The 19,083-nt window shown below is 32.5% G+C and overlaps 1 protein-coding gene across 4 annotated transcripts in view; it reads right to left on the reverse strand.

Moving 5' to 3' along the window:
* The window catches only part of Lrba (LPS responsive beige-like anchor protein), a 683,057-nt gene that overhangs the window by 146,275 nt on the left and 517,699 nt on the right, over nt 1-19,083 (reverse strand). For all 4 annotated transcript variants that reach the window (XR_013344428.1, XM_026384651.2, XM_077803581.1 and 1 more), the window contains exons 45-46: nt 7,415-7,555; nt 6,259-6,378 (exon numbers count right to left, since the gene is read on the reverse strand). Coding sequence is in view for 3 of the 4 variants with exons in the window: in XM_026384651.2 (XP_026240436.2) it covers nt 6,259-6,378; nt 7,415-7,555 (261 nt within the window). In the remaining variant the exon portion in view is untranslated. The remainder of the gene's footprint in view (nt 1-6,258; nt 6,379-7,414; nt 7,556-19,083) is intronic.

The raw sequence follows: 19,083 nt of genomic DNA on the forward strand, positions 1-19,083 counted from the left end.
GGGGGGATTTTAATTCACTTACAGGAAATTTTCTGCCTGAAGACAGGGAATTAAATATCTGGCCCTAACAAAATGTGCTCTTTCTTCTGTGTTCTCTACATTTCTACCCAAGCCAAATTTAATCTCTTCTTCTCTCATCTAAAAAAATCAATCATCAAATCCCAACAGTTACTTTCTATACGTCTAAGGTTCCCCCACATTTCTGTAGCCCTGTTGCCTTCTTCAAGTTTAAACCTCCACCACCTCTTACCTAATTACCTTAACAGCTTGTCCACAGTATAGTGCATGTATCAATACCAATCATAGTTGTCTCTTATAAACCACAAAATCTGTCCTCACTCCAAATCCTACCAAGGTCTCTCTTCCTCTGCCAACCGAATAAAGTTCAACCTCCTTAATAAAGTATAAGGGTCCTCATCACTGGTTTTGACTTTCCTCTTTTTCTCTCTTCTCTTCATTTCAGATGCCATAGCAATGGGCCCACAGAGCAGCATTAATCACAGGGATTTGTTTATTCCCAGATTCCCCCCTAGTGAAAAAGTATGCTGAAGGCAAAGGTTGGATTACATCTGGTACGTTAGCACAACTAGGGCCGGACTCTGGACAAACTAAATTTTTAAAAAAATATAAGTAAATTTTGAAATATTTAGGTAAGCAAATGCTATCTCAGGATTCCTCTTTTACTTCTCATTTTACTTTAGCTTCGGTTATGTTTTAGTAATACATTATTCTATAAATCTCAGCTACTGGAAAAATATGGTTCTCTAATAATCTCCATTTTAGATCCATTTACTACTGCCTCCTTTCCAAAGTAATGAACCAAGATGACATTTATGACTCCTTCCACTCTCTAAGCCTGATTATTAATCATTTCTACAGGAAAGAAGTTAGAGTTTATACTGCAGCAAGTAAGACCTAACTATTAGACTGACCTTATGGACACTGAGGATATCTGAAAACAGATGCCTCAAGTGATGGGAAAAGAAATCCATGACAATGAATAGCCTAGAAAAAGCTTTAATATTTGTCTCATATTTAGATGTGAATGTCTAGAGAAATTCATTTACAATTTATATGTCTATGATTTGTTCCACAAAATCTGGTGATAATAATTCAAGGTTAAGGCTAAAGATGGTAATCTATGCTGAACCTTAGTTTCTAAATTTAAATGAATTTTTAAGATCTGAAACACAGAATCAATTGAGAATTTTATTTCATGTCATTTATAATAATAATAATAATAATAATAATAAAATTGCCATTATTATTGTGCAATGCTGGGAATCAAACCCAGGGTCTTGCACGTGCCAGGCAAGCACTCTACCTACCCCTGGGTGATTTTCACAACTTTCTACTGGGGATCTTAAAATGTCACAGTGGTGATTCTCCAAACCAATTTCAACACTTTCTATTTCAGTCCTCAAGACTACATATTATTGCTTCTACTTGCCAGTTCATATTAGATAAAGTACACATCAGAAACACTCTTGCTCAAAGAGGATGAGGCATTCTTTCCATAAGCAGAAAAGCCATCCCTTCCTGTGATTCCAAAACAATGCTGTAACTCTGTACTGCCCAATACAATAGTCACTAGCCACACGTGGCTACAGAACACCTGAAATAGGGCTGGTGTGAATAGTTGTGATCTGGAAATGTAAAATATCAATAAACAATTTTATACTGACTACATATTAAAATAATATTTTGACATACTAAGTTTAAAATATTATTAAAATTCATTTCATGATTTATGTTGTCTTTTTAAGATGTGACAAGATTTAAGATAATGTATGTGGCTTACATTTGTACCTATTAATTTTTATTGGATAGTGATAAGCCTAGTTAGGGAATTGATTTGAGTTGTTTCTTTAGGCAGAAGAAAACACATCATTCAGAAGTTAGACCCAAAATGGGATCACCAATGTGGCACAGATTACAAATGATCCCCCAAACTTGAAAAATGGTACATCATGTTAGAATTCAAAGACTGCTTTGATATCATCTAATAAGAAATCTTTCTTTAAAAAAAGAGAATTCATATTTAAATTATATTATAGGAATAACTTTTTTTGGTAAAATTATTGTTGGTAGAATTCAATAAAATAGGGATTCTAAGATATTCAAATTCCCCCTCTGCAAAAAAGATTGAAGTACTACAAAGTTATATTCTTACTTTTTCTGTCTGAAAAAAATTAAAATTTCTGTCTACCTCACAGAATTTCATTTTTTTGTAAAATGTTACAAAAACATTTTAGAGACTGTATATTAAAAAACCAAGGATTACTTTAGAATCCACTCAAAAATGGTTTCCATTACTCCATCCTCATATTTTATCATCCCTTCTCTACTCTCATTTCTCTATTTCTAGAAACTCCAATAAGACAATACGAATAAACACTATAATTAATGATTCAATCAGAAATACAATGTTATATATGAATGAAATGTTACCTTATTATAGTAATTTGTTCTTATTAATTATGTTATTATAATGATTTTAAATATGCTTTCTATAGAACTAAACTATAATACTTTATAAAGAAACAGAGAAAAAAATGAGACCTGGTTAAATCCCTCAGATTTTTGAAAGATTAACTATCAGGAAGCTCTTTAAATGTCCTGTATAACCATGAATTACATAATTTTCAAAGTTTAAAACCTACTGAGTTATAAGGCCTACATTAACTGGTTATTGATATGGGAAATGATAGTAACTTATCAATGCCATACCCACCACCACTTTATGGATAATGGAGTACAGGGTGGTAAAAAGAATATACATATTGGTTAGAAGAATATGAAGGTTTCAGCAAAATTAGTACCAAAGAAAATTTCTGTGCTTCTGAACATGAAATGACACTTAAAGATACAGCTATATTTCTAACCAGTTTCCAATCACCTTGATACTTCCGAATTTTAAATATTTTTATTTTTAAAGAACTTTTCCCTTAAGTTATGTACAGAGGTGAACAGCTGTTGTTCCAGATAATTAGGAGGCTGAGGCAGGTGGCTCACTTGAGCCCAGGAATGTGAGGTCAGCCCACACAACACTGACCCTAACTCAACAAAAAAATAAAATAAAATAAATCAAACAAAGCCACTTTTCCCTTAACCTTGTACTTCTTCATATCAATTCTCTAAATAGTACTGCCAGAAAACTAGAAATCACAATAGTACATTCACAAGGACTGAAGTTCAAATATTTTTCTAGTAATGGAGACTGAATAATTAAATCCTACTGAGGCATTCAAAGGAAAGAGACATGGATTTGAGTTCTTATGATTTTTCTTGAAGAAATAAGAATGATGAGAAAAATAAGGAAGGAGAAAGGTGAAGAAGATCATGTAATGTTTTAAAAGATTTATTTTAGTTGTTTTGTAAGTTTAGGTCTCTTTTTACTCTTTTACACATGGGGTATTTGAAGGAAGGCATTCAAGAAAACAAAACCAAACACATGCTGATTAAAGAATATGGAGAGAAAAAGGCTGAGATTAAATAGGAAAAAGAGACAGTAAAACTATAAGGGTCTATCATGTATACCAACTACCCATAAAAAACACTGAGCAGGAATATCTAGTACTGAGAGGTAGGAAGCTAATGATATCTACTTTTTCTTCTATAAAGCAGGAAAAAATAATTCTCAAATTCATGACTTAATTTTTGTTTACATTTCTAGGACCAAAGTGAAGTGTGAGGTTATAATTTGGTCATGAAATACTTAACAAATGAAGGAATTTAGATAGAAGAAATTCACAAGTCTTCATTTTGATGACAAAAAGACTTATCAATGTTTTCATGTATCTATATCTTTTATTATTTCTCATGAGTTAAATAAGAAATAAAAGAATTTTGAAATTAAAGGGAGAATTAAACAATTATTAAATCCCTTAACTATTCATATTGAATTTTATTTAATTATCTATTTCAAGATTATCTATTAATGATTCTTAAAAAGTATGATATACAACTTCAGGAATATATTAGAAAACATTACTTGTAATGTATTGATAGATACCCAACATAAAGATTATTTTTGTATAAAATGGCATCTTCTGCAATAGAGTATTTTTGGTATGCGTAATGCTGTATTCCACAATAAGTAAAATGATATAAATATATTTTAAAAATTAAATACTTAAAAGTGAAATATAATTATCATTGTACTGAACATTTTAAAAGTACTCTATAGTAATGTACAACATCAGTAATATAACTTTGCTACTTTTGAACTCCAATGTTTTTCTTGTGGTACTTATTGTTTTCTCCCACATGGTAAACTTATTTAAGTATAAGTCACATTCTTCTGTGTGACTATAAAGAACTTCAAAAAACCATAGGCTTGTTTCATTATACTTAGTGAGATCTAACACAGTTCTCTGCTAAAGAGACTATGCCAAGAAAATACATAACTACTTCTGAAAGTAGAATCAAAAGTCTAATGAGGATTACATTAGCTACTGAGCAAAATGTTGATGTTCTATAATAGTAGGCACATATCATACAGTTAGAAGAACTCTTTTTTTTTCCTTTCTTTTAATTTTATTTTTTTGATACAGGATCAAAACCAGGGTCCCACATATGCCAGGAAAGTGCTCAAACACTGAGCTACCCTCTACCCCTGAATAGAACTCTGGTTTTCCTTTAGTAATAGTATTGTCCTTGACCAAGCAGAGACTGGTACAAGCTTAGAATAAGCAGCAGGTAAAGATGATGATTTCGAGGATAGAAATATGGCTCTCATCCATATAAAATCAACTCAAAAGGACCAAATCCCTAAATGGAAGGTTGGAACTACTAGAGGACAACACAGGGGAAACACTTCAAGACACTGGTACAGGAAATTATTTTCTTGGTAGGGCCCTAAAAAAACAGGTAACAAAAGCAAAAACTGACAGATATGATCATGTCAAACTAAAAAGCTGCTGCATGGCAAGGAAACAGTCACAGAATGGAGACAGCCTGCATCTTTTCATGACAGAGGGTTCATAGTCCAAGTATATAAAGAACTCAAAATAAATAAATAAATAAATAAATAAATAAATAAATCCCTAAGTAATCCAATTCAAAACTGGGCAAATGACCTGAACAAACACTTCTCAAAAGATAAATACAAATACAATAAATACATGAAAAAATTATCATTATCATTAGCTATCAGGGAAATGCAAATAAAAATACAATAAGATACCATTTCATCCCAATAAGAAAGCCTATGTTAAAAATAATAATAACAAATGCTGGTGAGGATGTGTAGAAAACAAACTCTTAAACACTACTGGTAGGAATGTAAACTATTTCTGCTACTGTGAAAAACAGTATGGAGGTTCCTCAGAAAACTAAAAATAGATCTACGATATTATTCAGCTATCCCATTCCTGGGTATTTATCCACAGGAAATGAAATCAGCATACCAAGGAGAAACCTGCATGCCTGTGTTTATTGTGGCACTATTTAGAATTGCTAAGATATGGAATCAGCCTAGGTGCCAAATAACAGATGAATGAATACAGAAAATGGGGTATATACACACAATCAAGTATTATTCAGTCATGAAAATAAAATTCTGTCACTTGCAGCAAAATGGGTAAAACTGGAGGACAAGTCAAGTGAAATTAAGCCAGACACCAAAAGGCAAGTACTGCACATTTTCTCTCATATGTGTAAGCTAAAAAAAGTCAACCTGAAAGTAGAATTGTGATTATTAGAGACTGAGAAAGGCATGGGAGGATGTGGTAAAGGGAGGATGCATGTCATCAGAGAACACTGTATACATGTAGGAAATACCACACCAAACCTCATTAATATATACAACTAATATGTGTTCATAAAAAACAATGGAGACATGGGATATGCCTAAGGTTTTTCTCACAGTATTTTTCAGACAATAGTAATTGATTTATTGAGTTTGAAGTTCTGTTGAGCGTAATGCCTTACAAGCCATCTATCACATCGATCACACTTTCTTTATTTTTCCTTAAAAAAAAAATGATTTCAAGGAAGAGAGAGAGAGAACAAAAAAACATTCTCCAACTACAGGCAGTAGACAAATATTCAGAATATACAGACAGGCAGGTAGAAACAGACACAGAAAAAAATTGAGAGAAATTTCTTTTAAGTGGCTTTCGGCCATTAATTAATGCCTCAACCTCTGAGGTTATCCTCAGTAAATGGGGAATTATTGAAGGAGAGAAATTTTAACATTCATTGAACAAGGAACACATAGGCAGTAAACACTGTACAATGAAACATTTTTTGTACCTTAATATCAGATGTATCACGCTGACTATTTCGCCATGCTCTGGAAACTGATGAAAAAGTTCTATCTGCATGGTCAAATTTTCCTCCTTGCAAATTTAGGAAATAAGTTGTAAAGGGTTCCTAAAAAAAAAAAAAAAAAATAAGCAATTGAAAGAATCCATATGTTCCTTCAAGCATAAACATATGTTTTTTTTATAAATCTTTGCAACTAAATATTTTAATTATTAATAGGTATTAGCTAGAAATATATACAGATATACATATAATGGGAATTACAACTAAATTATTATATTAGCATTCTTAAATTGTTTTAGTTTCAGAAGAAATATTTCTAAATATTTCCAAAAATTGAAACACTTTCTTCAGATTTTTTTCCTTACCAAGACCAATTTACTAATAACATTCAGATATATTAGATGCATTTTCTTCATAGTACAAGGGAATAGTCCAATATGCAATTTTCCTATTGTTACCAATATTTAATTTATGATTAAGAAAAGAAAAATGTTTGAAACATTTAAAAGCCTCCTCTTAGTTAAAGAACACTTAAACACATATTAGTGGCTAATTGCTTGAAATTAGCTAAGCACTATAAATTACTTCTAGGATTTATGTCTGCCTGTACCCTTGTAACAAGCTTTAATTAATGATGTGCTGCTAATGCTTTCCCAAAGAAATTACTTTTCAGTAGATGAATCACCTTTAAATTTTAGAGAAAGATTTCTTGTTTGACCAATATATTATCAATACACACAATAGTGTTGATTACCTACAAACATACCTTATTCTACTGGGGGCAACTGAAGCACCCAAATATAAGATTATATGCCTGTATTAATGAACTCCTATTTAGTTCTTATTTTACCAGACTATTTTGAAAAAAGAACTTGTTAATCTGATAAGAAAGCAACAATTTGAAGAGACAAATTGAAGAAAAAATTCAAAGAATTCTAAGTGAAATAGGTTTAAGGCAATTCTACAGTAATGTTACAAAAATACATATTACATAAGATACAGAGCTACTTAAAACTAGAACCTCAATCATTCAAAAAGATTTTTAGCATTCATAAAAGGTGCTGATAATTTCTAATCAATTGCATCGTCTCTACAACCTTCAATATACTTAGTCATGGTTTATTATTCACATGGAACTTACTATTCTTAGCAGCCATGCAAGAACGAAACTTGCAGTTGAGTAATGAGTACCATAATGAAACTTTGGAACTTGATCATCTTCCCATGATTCAAAACGTTCTGCAAAGAATGCTGCTCTTTTTGGATTCAAAGCTCCTATTGGCTGCCAATGGAGAGAAAACAAGACACATAAATGAAATTATCCTTTGTCTCTTCCTTTCTTCTAATGTTATCCTATTAGTAAGTGTGAAAATAAGTTTTAAAAATATAGACTACTTAAACTAAAGCAAAGTATTACAATTAGAGTGGGTGGAAAAACAAATTTATTTTTCAAAACAGGTTAAAAATATACATATAAGTAAGTGGATGGATAAACCTGTTATTTCTCCGTAAGTCAAGTTTTTGCTGCACATAGGTTCTTAATCAGTCTAAAATAAGCATCTCATAAAGACAACTACATGAAGTGAACATTAGCTATGCAATACTTCAGAAATTACCTATAAAATTCTATTAAGTTAATTTGAAGCAACAACCACAGACTCAGTCTTGAAGCTGGAGGATTGCACTGTAATGGGCTTTGGGAAGAGGATGCAACAAAATTGGAGAAGGGGTAATTAGTACAAAAGAAGAGATTAAAAAAGGATTAAGATGTAACTAGAGGACCTGGGCTATAGCCCAATGACAGAATGCTTTCCTGGCACGTGTCAGGCACTGGGTTTCATCATCAGCACCACATAAAAATAAAAAAATAAAAAAAAGGTATTGTATCCATCCATAATTTTTTAAAAAATTAAAAAGATGGGTGTCATGGCACTCCCATTTACCTGGGAGGCTGAGGCAAGAGAATCCCAAGTTCAAGGCCAGTCTGGGCAGTTTAGCCAGATCTTACCTCAAATTATCAAAAAATTAAAGAACAAGGGATGGGTTGTAGCTCAATGGTTGAGCCCCTGCCTTGCACATGTGAGGCACTGGGTTCGATCCTCAACACCGAATAAAAATCAATCAATCAAGGTATTGTTTCCCTCTACAATTTAAAAAAATTAAAGAACAGAAAAGAAGTTTGAAGAGTAGCTAAATGGTAAAGCACTCCTGTGTTCAATCCCCAGTAACTAACACACACACACACACACACACACACACACACACACACAGACATGAAAGAAAAAGATGTGACCAGAAATTTCTACTAGTATGAGTAAAATCAGAAATTAAAGACTAAAACAAAAATTAATAAGAATGAACAAAGTAGGGCTCCAAGAATGTTAAGAGCAACTACTTTAAATAACAACATTCTCTTAAAACATTCTGATTGTTAGAGGATCTCTATCTTCCTATTCAAAATATTAATACCAATTCACTGAAAAAAAAGATATGTCAGATGACTTCTTTTAGAAGATACAGAAATGTCTTTTGCTTTAAATCTTGTGAAATCCTAGGAGTTAATCACTCCTCATTTATAAGAGAAAGAAAAATATCTGATTACTTATATATAGGATTAAAGGGAAATGCTAAACTAAATAAAATATAATGTTCTAAAATGAATAAATTCAGAAATGTTCTACTGAAAATAAAGCAATATGCAGATCAGTTTTTGAACTGCTTTTCATGTTATGTGATTTTAAGTAACATTTTTAATTCATCTTTTGGCAATCTTAAAGTAGCTGTTAAGTGTTTTTTTTTTTTCCAGAACTACTATTTATTGTTGGTACTATTTTCTTTGCTCTGGTTCTAATCAACATTATTTTAAGTCATTATTTTACTTTACAAGTAGATTTTTTAAAGTCTTTAGTTGATTAGCATTTTAAGTCAGTGCTATAGTATACTAACTTTAAAATGACACATATTTTAAAGCACTGATTTCTGTACAAAAGAATTATATATGACTTGCTAAATGTATGCCAGCTAAGAATGGAACTGACTCCAAGAATTCTTTCTTTGTTATAGGACCAATGTGGAAAGCCTTTAAATGTATTGTAGTTGTTGTCCCTAAAGACTGAGCCATGCAAAAGGAAAGAAAGAAATAAAATCACTAGAAGACAAATTATATGAATTAAAAACAGAATCAATGCTTCTTTTGTATGGTTCTGAAGCATATTAAGCATTCATTTTATCTGCTCCTATTTTTATTACTCTCCAAATGAATATCCCCTCCCCCAAATCAATAGTTATAGAATCACGTTTCTTGAATATAATGTTAAAACCAATTAGGATTGATTTCACTAGCATCTGAAAAAAATGGCATCATGCAGAGATCCATGTAGGCAGAACCCACAGTATTGATTCTGGCTGTTATTGTTACAGTTGGTTTCTGAATCCTGGTATAGGACAGCTATCAAGACATACCACATTTATTTGCAAGCATATAAAAAAGAAGTCCCCAAATAAAAGAAGGTTGAAAAAAAAAAAGACCAGTGGTGCTGTGCAATGACAATGATACACTATCAGCTTACTCAGAGAAGTTACAGTGGGAATACACACATTGAATTATACATTACGCGAAAGCACTGATTTATTGTGGTAATAACATCCACCTCATTAAAAGATTCTGCTTTGCTGCAGTTGGAAGGCTACATATTGTTTACTGCTATAAATTAATGGCAGTGCAAAGAAGACTGTGGAACCGTCCTAACAATAGATCTGTAATGACAGTGCTGTATATCACAGCTTCCTCAGCAGCTTCATAATAAAATGGAGACAATGTATTGAGCTAATACATTCTACCATGCTGGCCCATATTTTTCTGACAACTGCTTTAAAAAATGAGCTGAATCCAACTATGTTATAATGCTGCAAAACATTTAACTAAGCAAGAGTCAGTCATACACCAAAGTGCATTATAGCATTTTTTAAAAGATTGTCTAAATCAGCATTTCAAGATGTTTATTCATCACCACAGGAGAACTCAAAAGTAAATGCTGATGGCTCCTCTTGCTTATACACTATATTAAGAGTAACAATTACTAGGCAGTTCAGGAAGATGCCAAGCACTACCATCCTATATTGAGCTTTATTGTACAACTGAATAAGTTTGACAGGGCATTTATTTTTAATCAGAAAATTTTTTAAAGAAAGAAAACAAAAAATACTGTTTTAAAATGGTCATAGGTGATTGGAAAAATCAATAAAAAGCGAGTATTGATTAGAGATTATAAGAGTGGTATAATTCAAGTTCATAATCAAGCAAATAAAAAGAGTCCTAGAAAACTGAAAAGTAAAATAAATTAAAATTTTGAACACCACAAATAACTAATGAAGATAATTAAGTAAGATTTTAACTTTACAAAACAAAAATGTCCATCACAATAGTATGAAAGAAAGTCTCAAATAAAACAAAACAGTTAAGATTTAGAATATCAAAACTAGCAACAGATGAATTATTGTTTAAAAAATGGAAATAAGAACTTGGAATAAAATAGAAAAAGACACATTTTTAAAAAGCAAAAAAACTCAAATTCTTTTTTTTTTTAATATTTATCTTTTAGTTTTTCGGCCGACACAACATCTTTGTTGGTATGTGGTGCTGAGGATCGAACCCGGGCCGAACGCATGCCAGGCGAGCGTGCTACCGCTTGAGCCACATCCCCAGCCCCTCAAATTCTTGAAAATGGCATGAAAAACAAAGAAAAATTATTTATAATATTTAAATAATTTCACAAATAACAACGGTGACATCTCTGGTAGAGTGGTAAGTATTCTGCTTATGAGATAGTAATGATACTGTTCAAGACAGGATAAACAAAATTCTACAATCATTTCCGGAAGAGTGTTACAATAAAAATACATCTTATAATAAAAACACACATTTTTGTTACTTCTTTGAGAAGTAATTTTGCTAATTAATAAAAATGTCACATTTAAAGTACCCAGCTCAGAGTAAGTTATTGATCATAATAATTATTTTTTGGGTGATTTGATCAAGAATATTTAAGAAAAAAGACCATCGATTAAGCCTGATGAAATTACTAGAGTCTACTAAAAAAGAACATAATTAAAGATCACAATCCTCTAATGCCAAAGCAGGATAAAAAAACACATAGAACTGGATATTAACTGTCAGAAGCTTTATAGTGCACAGTAGTCCCAATCAATGGCATTTCCTACTATAAGAACATAATCAAAAGCAAAAAATCCAAGGAGCTACAATTTTGTTGTTAAAAATGTATATGTAATGTCAAGGAAGTTAAAATCATCTTCTATCACATTAACTGAAATCAAACAGTTTTATATTCACAGATCACTTAAGAGGCACACAACAAAGTCTAATTACTAGTAAAAGGGGTAAAAAATAGAAAAGGAATCTGTTTTTTTCATTCTTTCTTTGGTATTTTAAGAACCCTAACCTGAAATACCTAACAAAAAACACCAACAAATTAAACTTTGCAATTAATAAAACATGATTATTGTCACAATAAATATATGAGTTAGGTATCCCTATTTGGACAATAAAGAGATAAAGTACCTTAAGAAATCTAAAGCAAAATCAACTTTTATCTAGGAGTCTCAAACCTAGTATCAAAACCACTTCTTTGGGCCATTTTATCCACCCATCTATGCTATCTTACAAGTTGTTTTAACTGATTTCTGACAATTTCCATTTTTCAAATATGCTCTTTATTGTATAGGTTGATATAAAAGGCAGATAGACATCAGTGCTTAGGAGAGCTCTGGCACAAAGAGCACATTCATTAAGTGTAGCTGTGATTAGCACTGCTGCTGCCGTTGCCAAAACCATAATTCCTTCTCTCCTTTTGAGAGTTATATATGAACTGCCACAATTTATATCAACCCTTCAGAAGTAAAGTTCCAAACTACTGGACCATGCTGATAGTTCCAGTGGGCAAGAACGTTATAGGGGACTGCCAAGAAATCTCAGGAATTCTACATAGCAGATATTTGTTTGAATTAACAAACTTCTAAAAGAGTTTTTCATACTTTTTATGAAGGCTTCTTTGGGAAAAATCATTAAACCCCAACATCTGAAGATAAGAAGAGGGTTAAAGAGAAAGAGAAAAGGCAACCCTGGGAGCAAAAAACTCAGAAACAGGGGTCTTAGAAACACAGAAGGATATGAGGGATATCGTTTCATGAAGATACATTTTTGAGATGTCAGAAGAGATGTCAAAAGAGGAAAAGGTTTCAGGAAGAATATGTGAAAGAGTATGACTGCTTTCCATCTCTACTTAGGATCTTGATGACAGTCTGAGAGCTATCTGTAAATGTCATCATCATTTGGTATGAGTGGGAAACTGGAAATATTCTTTAGTTCTAGGGCTACAGACAAAGCCTTCCCTATAAATTTAAGAGACTGTATGCAAACAGTATGTTGTTCTCTTCGGTCCCGGAAGTGGGTAGGCCTATAGATATTGAAAGAGAGCCAGTGCAAAGTGAAGGAAAAGACAGGAAAGGAACAGATAACAAGGTGGTTGAACCCAATGCTCTTTCATAGGTCTATGTTATAAAAATGCAGGTTATAGGAGAGAGTACTGTCATATGTAAGTTTATCTGATTTACATTAATAAATTAAACAAAAAAATTCAGATTCAGAGGATGAAGAGGCTATACTATCGGGAAACATTACACCATAAAGATGGTCATTCTCGATTAGAGAATAATGATTTGGGTTTGGGCACACTTCAGGAAAACACTATTATATAAGATTAAAGGGGCCATTCCTTCTGATGACAAGATCACTATCCACTGGAGGGTTCTAAGAGTCATACATAAATCATCTCATCTTTACAAACTCCTTAATATGCTGACATATTAACAGGTGGGGGGAAAAGTCTGGAAAACGTGAAGTAACTGCCAATCATGGTTACCTATCAAGAGGCAGCAGCAAGATTCCAAGCTACCTCCAGCCCAAGTGACCAGAGGTCCTAGGACGCCTTGGCTTGTTGTAGACTGATGAAAATATCAGTGATGAAGTTGCAAGGCAGTTAAGATCCTTTCATGGTGTTATTGTTTGGATAAACAGTGTCCCACAAAAACTCATGTGTGAGATAATACAAGAAAATTCAGAGGGAAAATTATTAAGTTATGAGAGGCATAACATAATCATGCTTTAACCCACTTATAAGGATTAATGGGGTGGCAACTGTAGGCAAGTATGGTGTGGCTGGAGGAGATAGGTAACTGAGGGCTATATGCCTTTGGGGTTTATATTTTGTCACTGGTGAGCCAAGCTCTCTTTGCTTCCTTGTTGCTATGTCCTGAGACGCCTTCCTCCTCCACACCCTACTGCCAGGGTGTTCTGCCTCACATTGGGCCCAGAGGCAATGGAGTCAGCCATCTTTGGACTGACACCTCTGAAATTGTGAACCCCAAATAAACTCTTCATCCTCTAAAACTGTTCCTGTCAGGTCCTTTGGTCACAGCAATGAAAAAACTGGTTAGAAGAATGGGAAATTTAGATAAAATACCCCCTTAGACAAGACATTATTTATTATCCTCACTTACATAACATCTATGGTTATCCCTTTAGAGGAGGGCTTCACAAATCGAAAGAAAAATGCATATTTTGTTTGGGGAAATTGAAAAGATGTTTGGTAAAAAGCTTTAAAAAATAATGAACAGAAAAAGAGAAGTGTTGCCACCAAAATTTATTGCTTCACTTCCCTCTTAACTTTCATTATCTGTATACTCACACCAAAGAACTCAAAGGAGAGCTTTGAATCACTGTGTTGCTGAAGCAATTTAAAGAAAACAATGGATTCTGGTTGTATCACCACTTGCCTTTCTCCCTGAGCCTCTAGTAAAGAAAATACACACGTCTCTGTCACTTAAGCCACACTGCCACTGTTATTAGGGAGTATAGCGACTATTTTGTTTCAGTTCTAGCATAGCAGCTCTTTCATCTAAATGACAAGTATAACAAGCAGTGTGATCAGCATTTTTATACAACCTTGGCTTTTAGGGTATTTTGTTATATGCCGTATGTGACTGAGATAGTTTGGCACTCATGTTCACATGACCTAGACTTTATTTAATATTGTCAAGAAAAAAAATTTTTCATCAACACACTACTGTGGCTTTTAGAGTTAATGAATAAGCACTTTTGCTTTCAAGTTTGATACACCTTTTTAATTCCTTGAAAACACACTTTCTTACAAGTGCCATCTTTCCATTTCAATTTAACAAACACATCCCAGTAAAAACAAAGCATTCCAGTTCATCTATTGTGCCAAGGTAGAACCTAAATCATTTCAGATATTCATATTGGTAGATTTAGTAGTGATGCCTTCATGGTTCTGTTAATCAGCTGCAGTAAGTACTGATAATCTCCACTTGAGAAAGTCACATAATTTGATAAAAATAATTTAATAAACCAATGCCAGGGCTGAACCAAATGCCTGGAAGAACCAAAGAAAGAGCCTTAAAAATCCAAAGATATTTAATAAAAATGTTTTTAAGTAATTATGAAAATGAAAAACACTGAAGAGACCCAATGTTGACATAAATATTCTATTCACTTACAGGTAAAGTCATCTACCCATTTTTAAAAACAGTTAAGATCATTAATATCAATCTATCTATAAGTTATCAAATCATCTATAGGTTTTAAAAATAAGTTATTAGTAATACAAATATCCATTTTCCTCTAGCTTTATAAAATGGGGAGACATAAAATTAGAAACTACTTGAGGAACATTCAGGTTTTGAATTTCCTTTTCTTTTTGTTTAAAAATCTATGGGAATATAACAAAACAAGTTGGGAAATTCTATATTTCTTCTGTTTAACTCAATCCCAAGTGGGGAAACTGTATGTCTATTGTTTAACATAAATCTGGGTTAACAGCCCTAAACACTTCAAGGATTTGCATATGGAGAATAACAAAATATCACAATTACAAAAGGAAGAAGAACTCAAGATCTATAAAAATGAAAAATGATAGTTGTTTTAGTCTCTCTTTTGAATTGTTTGCTTTTTGGAAAAATATTAAGCCTCAATATAAAAATTAGACATAAAGTAGGACAAGCTTAAAATGTCAATAAATAGGGAAAAATCTAAGGAGTAGTATTTTAAAACCATTACTGGACTTAAAATATCAAACAAGGAGACAAAATATTGTTGGGCAAGTATAAATGGAGGAAGAAACTGGCACTGTAGCTCAGTGGTAGAGTGCATGCCCCTCATGTGTGAGGCACTGGGTTTGATGATCAGCACCACATAAAATTAATAAGTAAAATAAATGTATTATTATGTCCATCTACATCTAAAAATACTTTTTTAAAAAGTATCAATGGAGGTATGTGTTGGCTTTCAATGGGGTAAAATCAACTTAGTACAATAACCTCTAATAATTTAGTAATTGGAATAATTACAACTTCTAATAATTCAAAAGTTGCAATGATTTTGGAATTGATTTCTAGCAATAAAAGATCTAATAGGCAAATGATCAAGTGTGTCAGGCAGTTACATTGCCAGAAAAAGGCACTCCCAGCAAGCAATGATCAGTGATAATCTATTAAACAGCCCAGGCTAAAGCATTTATACCAACCAGAAGTGGACAGCTAAAATAGTTGAGCCCTTGAATGTCCCCAGTGCTGTTCTGAAGATGGTCCTGACAGTGGGCAAGCAAAATCCTCCAGTTGCACAAGTGGAAGCAGCTAGATTGTTGGCCAAAGAAATTATTTGGTAGATGGAGAGACCAGTTTTGTTGAAGTCTATTAGATTCATAAGTGCTCAGGAGAAAAGTACATACCTTACTTTTCTTTCCTACACAAGATGATAAGCTGGATGGTCAGGAACACATAGAAATGACATTTTATCCTTTTTAAAGTAAAAACATTATTGTATTTTCCCTCTACACCTGTATATCAGCTGGTGGGATAATTAAATTTAATCATCTGATTTGGGGATAGTGCTGATCAATGTGTGTGTGTGTGTGTGTGTGTGTGTGTGTGTGTGTTTGTAATGGGGTTTGAACCTGGTAACACTTAACTACTGAGCCACATTCCTAGCTCTTTTAACATTTTTTCTTTTTCTTTCTTTCTTTTTTTTTATTTGGAGATAGGATCTCACTAAGCTGCTTAGGGCTTTGCTAAATTGCTCAGGCTACTCTTGAACTTGTGATCCTCCAAGTAAAGCCCTGAGTTAGAAACTGGTGTCCCTAAACACTGCATGCAATAGATGAATGAGACTCTGGTCTGTCTCTATACAAGGTAAGATTTTTTAAATGTAGCATAAAATTACATAAAAATAAAACAAAATAATCTTTTATTTAGTTTATGGATTACTAATTTACCTTTATCAACTGGGGAAAAATACTTTCATGAACACAAACCATTATGTGATAATTTTGTGCACCAAAATTTACTAGGCTACAGGGTACCCAGATTAAACATTACTTTTGGGTGTTTCTGTGAAGCTCTTTTCTGAAGAGGTAAGCTTTTAAATTGGTGGACTCAGTATAATAGATTGCCTTTTCCAATATGTTGAGAACTGAAATCAATCAAAAGGCAGAGGAAGAGGAATTTTCTTCTTTCCATGCCTCAATGCTTAAGCTGAGATCTCATTTCTTGAGACTGAGGCCATTAGCTACTGGTTCGGTCCTCAGGCCTTAGGATACAGACTGACTTATACCACCAGCATGCCTGGTCGCCAGGTTACAGATAAAACTCATATAGATATAAATATAAAGATATATTAGATATCTTACTGGTTCTCTTTCTCTGGAGAATCTTGACTAACACATCAAACCAAGAGGCAATGAAATTAAGCTACTAGTCAAAAAGAAGTGGTAATGAAGCATTTTTGTCTAATTTCTCCCTTGAGAGACAGGCTCAAGTTAAGGAACAATTACTCCAAATTCCAAAATGTGTTGTTAGCAGTTATTTCCTTATATAGTTATGTATTTGTTATTGTTCATTCAAGAACAAATGAATCATTCTAATATTATTACCTATACTTTAGCTGCTACTTCGTTTTTATTAAAATGGGAAAAATTTAAAATACATATTATTTCTTTACTACTATTCTTTTAATGTCAAATAAAATGGATTCATAAAAATAATTTATAAGAAGCAGATAAAAAATCACAGATACAAACAACTGTTGCATGAAATTAAAAAAAGCAAGAAGCTAGATTTAATTCAGTTGTATAAAAAGGTGCATTAAATATAAATGGTCTCAATTTCCCAATTAAAATGGAAAGATTGTCACTGGATATAAAAGACTGTATTATATGCTATCCAGAAATGAATGTTAAATATATAGCCATAGATGTTTCTTAAATCATGAAAAAAAAGAAACTCTAAGTATAGCCAAAATGAGGTTGTCGTGATTACATTAACATCAGAAAAAGCAGACTTCTGAAAAAGAAACATTACCAGGCATAAAAAGAGATATGATATAATTATAAATGAATACATTTACCAAGAAAATATAACAATCCCAAACAAATATGCACTGTATTAGTTTTCTTGAGCTCCTACAACAAAGTACCACAACCTGGGTTACTTAAAACAATAGAAAAGTTCTGGAGGTCAGACAAATCTATTATAGTTGAAGACTTCAACATTCCTCTCTCAATAACCAATAAAACCAGTAGATTGAAAGTCAGTAAGGGTATAGAAAGTATGAATAATGTTAAAACTAACTCTACCAAATTGCCATGTATATTCCACTTTATCTAAGAGAAGAATGTGTATTCTGTTGAAGTATACATGGAGCAATAACCAAGACAGACCCTGTTCTTAGCCATTAAACAAATTTTGACTAATTTAAATGAACTGACAATGGAATTAATAATGGAATTAATCCAGAAATAAATTACAGAAAGATACCTGACAAATCTCTCAAAATATGTGTAAATTAAATAACACACTTCTCAATAACCCATGGGTCAAAAAAGAAAGTCATAAGGGAAACTGGAAAATACTTTGAAGGAAAACAGAATATATAAAAATTTCTTGAAGCCAGCCAAATCAGTATTTTAATTAAAAAAAATGTAGCATTAAGTATTCATATTAGAAAGAAAAAAAAAAGGCTCAACCAATAGTTTAAAGTTTACATCTTAGAATACTAAAAAGGAAGAGAAATCAAATCTGAATCAAGTATAATGAAAATGTATGAAAAGCAAAGATTGATAAGATTGAAAATAGAAAAAAAAGCAATAGAAAACTAAATTATCTTGCAAGACTGTGAGGGGGGGCAAAAGAAACAAGTCATCAATACCAAGAATGAGGGAAGAGACAACTAGGATGAAATAAATGAATTCTATAAAAGATGCACACTATTAAAACTCATCTGGGAATAAAGAGATAACTTGAATTGTCCTAGATATACTAATGAAATTAAATTATAAATTGAAAAACCTTCCCAGTTCACCAGTCTCCTGGACTGAATGGGTTCGCCAAGGAGTTCCATGAAACATTCAGGAATAAAATAATTAGATCTTTTCCAGGAAACAGAATAGGAGGGAACAACTTTAATAGTCATTTTGTAAGCTGGGTACAGTGGCACAGAGACTTGGGAAGCTGACATAGAAGGAGAGCAAGCTATTGACCACCCTGGCAACTTGGTGAAATCCTAACTTAAAATTAAAAGTTAAAAGGGCTGAGTGTAGTTCAATAGTAGCTCCAATCCCTAGTGTCACTAAATCAAAATCAATCAATCACTTATTCATTCTATCATTATAAGCATCACCTTGAAGTCAAAATTGGATGAAGACATTATATATAATATTTTTT

This window comes from Urocitellus parryii, chromosome 10, assembly GCF_045843805.1.
Source record: "Urocitellus parryii isolate mUroPar1 chromosome 10, mUroPar1.hap1, whole genome shotgun sequence".
Lineage (NCBI taxonomy): Eukaryota > Metazoa > Chordata > Mammalia > Rodentia > Sciuridae > Urocitellus > Urocitellus parryii.